Below are 13,095 nucleotides of genomic sequence, written 5' to 3'. Positions count from 1 at the left end.
TGTGATTTTCTTTTTTTTTCTTATTTTGTCTGTCATAGTTGAAGTGTACCTATGGTGAAAATTACAGGCCTCTCTCATCTTTTTAAGTGGGAGAACTTGCACAATTGGTGGCTGACTAAATACTTTTTTGCCCCACTGTAATTGATCAGATCAACTGGAATGGAACAGTGAATGCCGACAGAGTTTCGTGTGAGGAACCTGTCCATGCCCAGTTTATCACCAATAGAAGACAATCAAACTCCTTATTATTCCATATTAAAAGCTACATGTGTACACACCTATTTTATGACTTTGTTACAACATCATTATTAAAGGCTGCATCGCACATTTTCTGTAGCCCAATGTTACACTTACTGCTGTTAAAGGTCCAATGCAGCCATTTTTATCTCAATATCAAATAATTTCTGGATAACAATTAAGTACCTTACTTTGATTGTTTTCAATTAAAGTTGTCAAAAAGCAACAACAACAGCTTCTTAGCAAAGAGCAATTTCTCAAACAATAATTTAGCTAGGACTGTCTATGAGTGGTCTAAGTTGGGAGGGGAAAACTGAAAACTGGATGTTACTGGCAGAGTTTGGAACTTTCTTTTTTTAATGGTCTATTAACTAATTTACCACCTGGTGATGTCGCCAGGCAGGCCAAAACACCATCCCACCAAATTTCACGGTATTATTCCAACCTCATATTGTGGAAATATATACAAAACACAGGAAATTGTGTTTTTGACTGTTCTGAGCCTTTAGATTCTGCATTTATGGCAGAAAATCTTGTGTTTTTCTGCCCAAATATACCCTCCCACAGGGCAAAAACTCTGAAATTACGTTGACTCAACGTGGAAAACTGATTGGATTTGCAAAAAGTCCTCAAAGTAAGAGAATTTGTCATTTTTCTCCCAATGTCTATCTGCAGGCTGCTAGCTAGCTAGGAGACACTGGTAGACAGTATCCTTCACCCCCGCCTACCAAGCACTGCCTTCCGGCAGTGGAAAGTAGCTAGCTAGCCAGCTAGCTAGGACAGGTTTTTTATTTATTTAAATTGTACTTTTTATTATTTTTATTAACAACAAATCAATACAGAAAGGGAACACAAGGATATATAGATTATATACAATGGACAATTGAGCTAGGGGGTACAATATCACATTACACAAGGACCTTAAGGGACATACATACCTACCAAGCACTGCCTTCCGGACATAGACATACAAGGACATACATACACGTATAATATGAAATTTGGCCAAAAGAATAATGAAATTAATTACATGAAAATGTTTCAGCTTATTCCTATCGTAGGTAAAGAATCCAAGCAGTACATCTCTCCACATTAGTGTTAAACCTTCATAAAAGTGTTCAATTATAAATCTACTGATGTCTTGCCACAGTTTTCATACATGCATACAATGCCAAAAAAGATGCAACACTGTTTCTGGGTGGTCATTACAAAAGGAGCAATTTGAGTTGACGTTTTCCTTAAACTTCTTCATATAGTGGTTGGCAGGATAATATTTATGAATAATTTGAAAGGAAACTTCCTTAATTTTGTTAACAAGTAGGTATGTGTGTGGCAACATCCAAACTTTTCCCAACAGATATTATCAATGAATCCATTCCAATAAGGCATGACATAAGGTATAGATACAACATCCTACTGAAACAAGGATCGTATCGCTCTGTTGTTGAATGGACCAAAAGAGAACCAAATCTTTCCTACTGATGGGTCAACAGGGTCAATGGAAGGTAGGCTCTGAGGGTCAGGTCTTGACATGTTCCTGAATAATAATACAACACCTAAGGGAATGGCATCTAAAACAATTGCAAAACCTTTAGGTGTTACAGAGACCTTGTAAAGAATTCCTTTATAACTGAGTAAAATACCCACTGCATTTACCAGCTGGCTCACAAGGTGAGGGATATTATTTCGGCACCAATATTCTAAAAACAAAGAAGTATTTTCATACAATATATCCCGATTATTCCATATATAATATCTGTGTGGAGAAAGAATGTGTTTATAAATTAAGGACCATGACACGAAAACCTGCCGATGAAAGGCAGAACGTTTCACTGGAACTTTGTCAATATTATATAGCTTGGACAGGTACACCACAGATAGAACAATTAGCAATATGTTTCACCGGATGTATACATCTGAAGCATCCGGTTGGCGTTTCCACTCACCATGGTGATGATAGGAAGCCCAGGGGCCAGCAGTGGGAGAAGATGGACGCTAGATCAATTTTGGCCGACATTCTATTAATTTTCTCATCGATTAAACATTTGATCTCAATACAGTTCTGTGTTCCTTAAACTGGAATATGTTATGAACAGAGTGGACTACGTTTTGTAGACTTTACCCTTTATCAAAGTTTACAAACATTGCATTGTTTATAGGTGCAAGAGCGAATTGTTGCAAACGTGCGCTTCATAAAGTAGGCGTTCCCTAATGGGAATATGCAAATACATATTAGAACGTTCCACTAGAATCTCGCAAGCTCGTGCTTGTTCTGCCCACTATGATTAATTTGCTCAAATTAGAAACAACAAGCTGTGCATCTTCTTGGTTTATTCAAAACAAATATTTGTGTACACTGTGTCCTTCACCCCTGCCTTTCAAGCACGGTTTTTCCCGCAGTTCCGTTACCGTTACGGCGAGGAAGTAGCTAGCTAGTGTAGCCAACCCACCACCGCATAGTGATTACCCTCACCGTAACATTAAAACAACGCTACCAAAGCAGTGCTCGGCATTCGGGGGCGAAGGACACTGTGTTCCGGTGTCCTAACTAGCTTGCAGCATTAATGAGAGTGGGCGCGGCAGGTAGTAAGTGACGCGGTCATGTAGCAAACGTGGTTGGCAGATAGACCCTGTTTTAATGATTTCACGTTGAATCCGTGTTAGTTGACAACTCAACCAACATGTAATCTTAACTAGACTTTGAACTGTCCAATAATAAGTAGATCACATGTACCATATCTCTTACATAAAGAAAGCAGAAAATGTGTGCACCTCGCTCCTCTCCTACAAGGATGACGTAACCGTGTGACGCATATCAGCACTTCAGTCGGACAGTGCGATCAGAAAGCCAGCCGGTTTACAGAAGAGACATACGGTGAGAACAGTCTCAGAAGGCAAGCAAGTTAAAAGCTAGTAGCCTACGAAAATCCACGAAGTCGCGCAAAGTAAGTACAGTAGGCGCTTTCTAAAATTATTATTGCGTTATTTGAGAAAAACGCGCCAGTCATAGCTTGATAGACCGTGTCTATAGGTTGTCGAACTCGTGGGTATGGCAGTTTTCTTATTTGTCTAAATATATACATTTACCGGGTCCTTTATATATATATATATAAGCATGAATGATATGTTTTCCAGCCAAGTAAAGGCTACCAGTAGCCGACACACATGATGCGCGCACAAAGCGCAATGCAAGGTCACGTGTTGGGTAGCGGTGCGTGTGTAATGTCACTGAGGAAGCCAAGCCAGTAAAAAAAAGCCATATGACAACCTATGTGGTATTTGCGTTGCTTGCTCTATAACCCATTCGTTCATATGCCACAGTGATATACAATTGGCAGACACAACAAAAATACAACAGTCACACAGTGGTGGAATAAATTCAACCCCACATATGTTTGTTTCATCCCAAAACCGGAGAACAACATCTGTCTGGTGAGGTCCACAAAGCAAATATTGCATGTAACAAACAGTTACATAACCTACAGCATGGTCAAGCAAGTTAATGTTTCTGACAGTTTACTGAACAACTACTGATTTAAAACCACTGAGAGACAGGAGCGCTACCTTTCCAGCACAATTTCAACTTAAACATTAAAACATTATTCAATCAACAAGGATATACACTTAGTCTAATATAGTTAAAACAAACTTAAACATACCAAAAACAATTTAGTCCAATCAATGTTGCTAAATAACATGTGGCTGTCTGTGGTATGGATTTCTGTGTGTGTGTGCTCAAAAAAACCATATGGACCTACCCTACTTGTAGACTAGAAGCCAATACCATTCTCCTCACAACATGAAAGACTGTCATACAGTAGGCCAAATACATGCTTTTAGTTTTTGTTTAATATTTTCAACTTGTGTGTTTATTTACAGTGCAGTGGTCCAAACAGAAGTGTGTATACACACACACACACACAAACTAGCTGTTTTATTTGAATTGTATTTATTTAACGAGGTAAGTCAGTTAAGAACAAATTCTTATTTACAATGATGGCCTACCCCGGATCAAACCCTCCCTTAACCTGGATGACACTGGGCCAACTGTGCCCCGCCCTATGGGACTCCCGATCCCGGCCGGTTGTGATACAGCCCGGGATCAAACCCGGGTCTGTAGTGACGCCTCTAGCACTGTGATGCCGTGCCTTAGACCTCTGCGCTACTCTGTCCCCTTTTAGCTAGTTGAAAAGCAAAGCACATGTGAGTTAAGTACGGAAAATGTGGGCAAGACATAATGCATATACATCTGGTGGACATTGGGCATAAAAGTCGATTTATGGTCATTCCGGATTCTGTATTGGCCATACAGCATTTATTGCAATGCAGCCTCTGCAGAAGTCAGGGCATTCATACTTCTTGCAGAGCAGAGCTGTTGTGAAGGAAGTTGTCAAGGAAGTGAGTTTGTGTTTATACAGGACAGACCGCCCCCACCTACAGTCAACCAATCATGCCAATGCGGAACTATACGAATCCCTCTGCATTGTTTCAACATTTGGGAGGTGCACCGAGCTTGATTTGGCCTCCGCAAGCCTCTGGAGGCTCTGCAATTGTGTCACACCCTCCGTACGGATTCTCTGGACCGCATTGCTGGATCAAGCGCACTGTAAATCGGCTTTAACTTCCTCACATGGGCAACAATGAACCAGCTAAGTTAGCTAGCTAGTTAACGTGAGCCTCCTAGGCAACATCTAGGCTACACATTGAACTTCAATTGTCTCACACCATTATAACCATTGGCCTGTACGGAGAATTAAGTCAAAACCAGAAGTCCACATCCCCCTATCCATCCATGACTTAGGAAAGGGCCGATTTTAGCTAGCTAGCTACTGCAGTACAACAACACAAGTAGACCAGAAACAGGCACGTTTTTCGGACATTTACATTTGCTTTTGATGTAATTTGATTGGTATGAAGCCAAATCCAACCTGGCCTCCCTTGGGGGGGTGGCTTTGCTGCGCCAGGACTACCCACAGTTGAGATCAGCTCAATGCTGTTTGGCAAATTATTTGCCAAATTGTTATAATTGTTTTATCAAAGGGACGCCAAACGCATGCCAGCATCAATCAAATGCTATGTCGGCAACATGTCATACTCTTTGTCCAGACAGCAGAGAGATACATGAGATACATGCACTACACATACTGAGACAGAAGGACACTGTTTCCTTCACTCTGATGATTTGTCCGGTGAGATATAGATTCAGATAATTGAAGGAAAATTATGAGAACACAGAAAGATGAAGGATAAATAGTTTTATCATTTGAAAGGCTTAATTGTCATCCATAACTACACGCCACTGCTTCAGTGTCTTGAGATATTTTTGTCAGATGTTACTGTGGAATACTGAAGTATAATTACAAGCATTTCATAAGTGTAAAGGGCTTTTATTGACAATTACGTGAAGTTGATGCAAAGAGTCAATAGTTAGTGTTGACCCTTATTTTTCAAGACCTCTGCAATCCGCCCTGGCATGCTGTCAATTAACTTCTGGGCCACATCCTGACTGATGGCAGCCCATTCTTGCATATTCAATGCTTGGAGTTTGTCAGAATTTATGGGGTTTTGTTTGTCCACCCGCCTCTTGATGATTGACCACAAGTTCTCAATGGGATTAAGGTCTGGGGAGTTTCCTGGCCATGGACCCAAAATATTGATGTTTTGTTCCCCGAGCCACTTAGTTATCACTTTTGCCTTATGGCAAGGTGCTCCATCATGCTGGAAAAGGCATTGTTTGTCACCAAACTGTTCCTGGATGGTTTGGAGAAGTTGCTCTCGGAGGATGTGTTGGTACCATTCTTTGTGTTCTTAGGCAAAATTGTGAGTGAGTCCACTCCCTTGGCTGAGAAGCAACCCCACAGGAATGGCCACAGGATGCTTTAGTGTTGGCATGACACAGGACTGATGGTAGCGCTCACCTTGTCTTCTCCAGACAAGCATTTTTCCTGATGCCCCAAACAATCGGAAAGGGGATTCATCAGAGGAAATGACTTTACCCCAGTCCTCAGCAGTCCAATCCCTGTACCTTTTGAAAAATATCAGTCTGTCCCTGATGTTTTTCCTGGAGAGAAGTGGCTTCCTTGCTGCCCTTCTTGACACCAGGCCATCCTCCAAAAGTCTTCGCCGCACTGTGTGTGCAGATGCACTCACACCTGCCTGCTGCCATTCCTGAGCAAGCTCTGTGCTGGTGGTGCCCCGATCCTGCAGCTGAATCAACTATAGGAGCTCGCTGGACTTTCTTGGGCGCCCTGAATCCTTCTTCACAACAATTGAACCGCTTGACTTGAAGTTCTTGATTATCCGATAAATGGTTGATTTAGGTGCAATCTTACTGGCAGCAATATTCTTGCCTGTGAAGCCCTTTTTGCGCAAAGCAATGATGACTGCACGTGTTTCCTTGCAGGTAACCATGATTGACAGAGGAAGAACAATGATTCCAAGCACCACCCTCCTTTTGAAGCTTCCTGTAACGCTCATCCTCTTCTTCTGACGAGGAGTTGCAAGGATCGGATCAAAGCGCAGCGTGGTACATGTTCATGACGATATTCATTCTCAACTCAGAATACTAAAACAAAAATAACAACGAGAATGATACGAAACAGTCCTGTCTGGTGACATACACAAAGACAGAAAACAATCACCCACGAAACACAGGTGGGAAAAGGCTACCTAAGAATGATTCTCAATCAGAGACAACTAACGACACCTGCCTCTGATTGAGAAACATACCAGGCCAAATGCAAAACACAACATAGAAAAACGAACATAGACAACCCACCCAACCATACTAAAACAAAGACATAATAAAAGAACTAAGGTCAGAACGTGACAGTACCCCCCCCCCCCCAAAGGTGCGGACTCCGGCCGCAAAACCTAAACCTATAGGGGAGGGTCTGGGTGGGTGTCTGTCCGCGGGGGCGGCTCTGGCGCAGGACGTGGACCCCACTCCACCATAGTCCTTCTCAGCCTCTTTACCCGCCTCCGTGGCCTCTTTAATGTGGCGACCCTCGCCGCCGACCTCGGACTGGGGGCCCAAGCCACGGGTCCCGAATGGATGGGAGATTCTGGCAGCACCGGACAGGCAGGAGACTCCGGCAGCTCTGGAGTGAAGGGCGATCCGGTCAGCCCCGGCGTGACAGGCGACTCTGGCAGCTCAGGACAGACGGGAGACTCTGGCCGCTCAGGACAGACGGGAGACACTGGCAGCTCAGAACAGACGGGAGACTCTGTAGGGAGGAGACAGAGAGACAGCCTGGTGCGGGGGGCTGCCACCGGAGGGCTGGTGCGTGGAGGTGGCACCGGATAGACCGGACCGTGATGGTGCACTGGAGCTCTCGAGCACCGAGATGTGTAGTTAACTAGCGATTATGATTGATTGTTTTTTCTGAGATAAGTTTAATGCTAGCTAGCAACTTACCTTGGCTTACTGCATTCGCGTAACAGGCAGTCTCCTTGTGGAGTGCAACGAGAGAGAGGCAGGTCGTTATTGCGTTGGACTAGTTAACTGTACGGTTGCATAATTGGATCCCCCGAGCTGACAAGGCACAAATCTTACCTTAGCTTACTGCATTCACTGTCGTTCTGCCCCTGAACACCCACTGTTCCTAGGTCGTCATTGAAAATAAGAATTTGTTCTTAACTGACTTGCCTAGTTAAATAAAGGTCAAATAAAAATTATATATATATAAAAAAAGAATCGGCCTCCAAAAATACAGATTTTCATAACAATTTCCGATTGTTATGAAAACTTGAAATCGGCCATTCCGATTAATCGGTCGACCTCTAGTGTGTGTGTGTGTGTGTGTGTGTATACGTGGAGGAGTGTATGGCTGTAAGTGTGAATGTGACTACGGTCATTTTTTTAGCAGACTCTTATTTGCCATTTAGGCAGCCTGGTCTAAATACATAAATAACGATATATGATCCAGCCTATTTCATAAATGTGTTACATGTGCACACAGCACAGGCTGGGTCAGTGGGAACTGGGAAGTATGACCGTGTGTCTGTCTGATTATGTAATCTCTCTCTACACAGCCTGAGTAATAACGATTTACAGGACTGGACCAAAACCCCCCTGAGACAACGAGTGAGAGAGAGAGTAAAAGAAAGAAGCAGTAGAGAGAGGACACCCTGTACTCTGTGTGTCCCGTGCTCCTGGAAGAAGTTTCCTGTAGGCCCCAGATCCAGGATCAGCTGCCCATCCTCCAATCTCAATCTTAATCTCAGGAGGGAAGCACCCAACTGAATTGAAATCAGCATCTAGAGGATAACTTCCTCCTAATCCTGGCGTTTCCTGGCGACAGGTGTTTTTGATCTACTTCCAGGATTAACGAGAGGAGCCACTGCTAATAGGCTACCATGCACCGCATAAGGACTACGGTTGTTAGGCTACGGCCTATCGCGGCCCCCCAGACAGCCAAGAGCCAATCACAGGCCAGGTTGGCAGCTGTGGGAGGGGCTTTGAGGACGTTTCAGCCAATGAGGAGTTACACTGCGTCGGTGTCCGCCGAGCCTTTTCTGAATGGGACTAGTTCTAATTATGTGGAAGAGATGTACTACGCGTGGCTGGAGAACCCTAGGAGTGTACACAAGGTAGGAGACTGTGTGTGTGTGTGTCTGTGTGTGTCTGTGTGTGTGTCTGTGTGTGTGTGTGTGTGTGTGTGTGTCTGTGTCTGTGTGTGTGTGTCTGTGTCTGTGTGTGTGTCTGTGTGTGTGTCTGTGCGTGTGTGTCTGTGCGTGTGTGTCTGTGCGTGTGTGTCTGTGCGTGTGTGTGCGTGTGCGCGTGCGTGTGTGTGCGTGTGTGTCTGTGTGTGTGTGCGCGTGCGCGTCTGTGTCTGTGCGCGTGTGTGCGTGTGTCTGTGTGTCTGTGTGTCTGTGTGTCTGTGTGTCTGTGTGTGTGTGTCTGTGTGTCTGTGTGTGTGTGTGTGTGTGTGTGTGTGTGTGTGTGCGTGCGTGCGTGGAGTTGTTTCCCAGGACTATGGCCTGTTCAGAACACAGTGGGACAAGAGTTATGCAAACACCACGATCAATAACCTTTGCTCAGGGCAAACACACATGAGCGCATACACACTAGTGATGCGTTGGTTGACTCATAACTCGCAATACCTGCGGTTATATCCGCGTGGTGAGCGGGTTTAGGGTCAAGAAATACTGTGTGGGCGGTTTTGAATAAAGAGAAAACAATGCATTAAAAATCCATAAATGTATCATTCTTGTGCAATTAATATCTATAGGCTTTTAGTTTTTTTTATATATTTTTTTTTAGGTATTTAGGTTTTTCTTTAAAAATAAATATCTGACGTTGGTGCGTAAGCCTAAGCTTTAGGGCCATAACTGTACACACGCCAAATACACAACAATTGCCATATGCTTTTGGGAGTTTGGACAGAAAAGTTTGATCCACTGAGGCAAAAAAGACAATGCACGAGTTTAATTCCATAAGAGAAAAGCTGTGAAATCGAGAGTTGAAAATAAGGAGAAGGGAAGGCCAGAACAGCCTAATGTTTGGGAAAGATGTTTTGTGTGGTGATTGTTAGGTGTTTTTTACATGGGATAAAATTAAAGACTAGAAAATGGTATATCATACGCTACAGTTGAGGAACAATGGAAAAGTAATTCTGCTTTGATAAATTTGCAATTCCACTTTTGGAAAATGGCCCTTGAATGTTTTACTTCACCTACTAGAGAGCACTTCTTTGTCTACACCCATTCAGCATCATTCACATCCTCTTTTTTAATTTTTAATTGAACCATTTTTTAACTAGGCAAGTCAGTTAAGAACAAATTATTATTTACAATGGCCTACCTGGCCAAACTCAGACGACGCTGGGCCAATTGTGCACCGCCCTATGGGACTCCCAATCACGGCCAGATGTTATACAGCCTGGAATCGAACCAGGGACTGTGGTGACACCTCTTGCACTAAGATGCAGTTCCTTAGACCACTGCGCCACTCTGGAGCTCTTAAGCCTTAGTCCCACCCATCTCTTTAATTATTCAAATTTGAGGCCATGTGAGTACAGAGTGAATACGGTAGTGTGCTAAACAAATAATGACCATATCATATAGCTCATTTGTATTTGTTATTGCAGGAAAATGAACTCACAACAAGATCATCAGCGAGCTAATGACAGAAAATTGCTTATGGTTGTGAGTGTGACGAAATAAATGCAGGTTATTCTACCAGAACATTTTAGAACTTGGAAACTGTCTCGTTGGCCTAACGTTATATCCTAATTTGACTTTGGTGCAGGTCATGTTGTTCTTCACATTACCATGTCTGTTTATTTGTCACATACACAGGATACAGAAGATGTAAACGGTACAGTGAAATTGTTACTTGCATAGTGGACTTTTTGTTTAGACATGCAGCTAGCTAAACAATGAACCATAATCCCAACTCATAACGTTACTACCCTGTATGAATCTGCTGGTAGCTAAAACTAACCAACTAGCTAAGTTCAACATTAGCTAGCTAGCTAACATTAGGCAATAACTCGCCATGCAAATGGCTCAGAGATATGAATAGTATTACTACACAGATCATACACGTAACGTTAGCTAGCAAGTCAGTCAGCTAATGTTAGCTAGCTAGCTAACAGTACAACGAGAACAACTTTCTGACAAAATTAGAAGTGTACAATATATGAAAATATAGCTTATAGACTTTCTTACCCGTGGATACATGGATGAATTCTTCTCCCTCTCTTTCACAGATGCCATGGTTGCCCTTAGTTCGAAGATATAATCCGGAGACAGGTGTTTTAAATAACAGTCTTCTTCTATGTGTTCTCTTTTTGACTCGCTCCGCATTATTTGCATTCAAATTCCAGAATTGTATCCATCTCCTTAGCTATCATACTCTGCTTCCACCGGGCATTCCACTGATTTCAAAACTTGGTCCTCCAGAAATTGGAGAGCATTAGAAACAGTTATGCAGTTCTTTGTAATATAAATAAACGTTTTGAAAGATATCTTTCCACGTCAGGGGGGATAAAATGACGCCGTAGAGAAAACACAGCATTTCAGAGAGCTCATTAGCATAGCTAACACAATTGTGGATCTGGTGATTCAAAAGATGACTGATAACATTACTAAAGGGATGGGGAAAGGTCTTTTCAGAAGGATTCAGCCTGCATATTGGTTTGTCAAAGTGCAATGGCAGGTAACAGACTGCGTTTATGTACATGGAACATTAGAGGGAGCCATAACCCCATTAAAATGAAAAAATGTACAAATTAATTATTGATATTGCTCTGTTGCAAGAAACTCATTTGGATGATAAGGAGCATCTGAAATTGCAACGAGGGGGGTTTGGTCAAGTGTTTTTCTCAGTTTACATCCAGAAGTAGAGGTGTGGCAATTCTTATGAAAAAAGAACCTCCCACTTAAGGTGTTGAATTGTGTGAAAAATACATTTGGTTGTTTTGTCATAATTTAAGGTACTTTACAAGGGAAGGAAATTCCCATGATGAATATTTACTTCCCCTCTGCCCACCCACCTGATTTCCTCACTAAGGTATTTCTAGACTTCTCAGAATTAAACTCAGTCACTGCTGTGATTGGATCGGATTTTAATTGTTTTTGAACCCACTTATTGACAAGTTTCCCAGCAGCATAGCTTCACCCTCTCTTCAAGCTAGGTTGCTTAAAGCTATTTGTGATGATCTGGGGTATGCTGATGTCTGGAGAACCTTTCATCCCTCCAACGGAGAGTTCACCTTTTACTCTGCACCTCATGGATGTCAGACTAGAATAGATGACTGTTTTATGCCCAGGACGTCTTTGCAGACTGTTTTATCTGCTAGGAAGCATAGTCATTTCTGATCTGAGGTGATCCTGGACATAAAACTCAAAGGGTCACTTAATCCATCAAGGCATTGTAGATTGAATACAACCATTCTTAAAGACCATACATTTACATCACATTTTATTACAGCATTTTTTTTCTATTAACTCTCAATCAACAGATAACCACTTGCTCTTTTGAGAAATCTGTAAAGGGTACCCCAGGGGTCTGATAATGTCATACGCAGCCACTAAGAGTTGGAAATAACATGAAAAGCAAAAAAAAAACATTAGATGGTGAATTGGCAACTAAAGAGAAGACTACATAAACATTTCCACTCCTGCCATATTAAAGGAAATATCTGTCTTTAGATCAACATTGAACTCTCTCCTAACACAGGATGCTAAAAAGAAAATTAGATTTGTCAGGCAAAAGCTTTATGAACATGGTGATAAACAGGGAAAATATTTGGTGTACTAAAAAGAGAGCAGACTCTCAGTCAATTGCTACTATTACTGATTCTGATGGCAACCATTTATATGAAAATAAATGGATAAATGAGCAATTTAAGACATTTTATGCAAATATTTATGCCTCAGAAGTGACAAATGATGGACCCAAACTAATGGAGGACTTATTTTCTAAGATTGTTCTTTTGAAATAGTTGAGAGGTCAGAGGTCTCTCGTTAATGCCCCTATTACCAAGGAAGAGATAATTTTTTAGCAATTGTCACGATCGTCGTAAGGAGCGGACCAAAATGCAGCGTGGTATGTGTTCATGATGATTTTTTAATTAAAGAAAGCACTGAACACTGAATACAAACTATACAAAACAATAAACGAATAACGACCGTGAAGCTATAATGAGAACTGTGCTGACACAAGCAACTAACATAGACAATCACCCACAAACCAACAGTGAAACCCAGGCTACCTAAGTATGATTCTCAATCAGAGACAACTAATGACACCTGCCTCTGATTGAGAACCATACGAGCCCGAAACATAGAAATCCCAAAATCATAGAAAAACAAACAGACTGCCCACCCCAACTCACGCCCTGAACATAC

The 13,095-nt window shown here is 42.2% G+C and overlaps 1 protein-coding gene across 3 annotated transcripts in view; it reads left to right on the top strand.

The window, feature by feature from the left end:
• The first annotated feature begins 2,763 nt into the window (after positions 1-2,763).
• Positions 2,764-13,095, top strand: part of LOC135544699 (2-oxoglutarate dehydrogenase complex component E1-like) — a 57,064-nt gene continuing 46,732 nt past the window's right edge. For all 3 annotated transcript variants that reach the window (XM_064972531.1, XM_064972530.1, XM_064972533.1), the window contains exons 1-2: positions 2,764-3,182; positions 8,272-8,829. In XM_064972531.1, coding sequence (XP_064828603.1) covers positions 8,596-8,829 — 234 coding nt within the window. In that variant the 5' untranslated portion in view covers positions 2,764-3,182; positions 8,272-8,595. The remainder of the gene's footprint in view (positions 3,183-8,271; positions 8,830-13,095) is intronic.

The sequence above is a fragment of the Oncorhynchus masou genome, chromosome 8 (genome assembly GCF_036934945.1).
Source record: "Oncorhynchus masou masou isolate Uvic2021 chromosome 8, UVic_Omas_1.1, whole genome shotgun sequence".
NCBI classification, from domain to species: domain Eukaryota; kingdom Metazoa; phylum Chordata; class Actinopteri; order Salmoniformes; family Salmonidae; genus Oncorhynchus; species Oncorhynchus masou.
The sequence above is the reverse complement of the archived record's forward strand: the minus strand, read 5'-3'. Positions and strand labels throughout refer to the sequence as shown.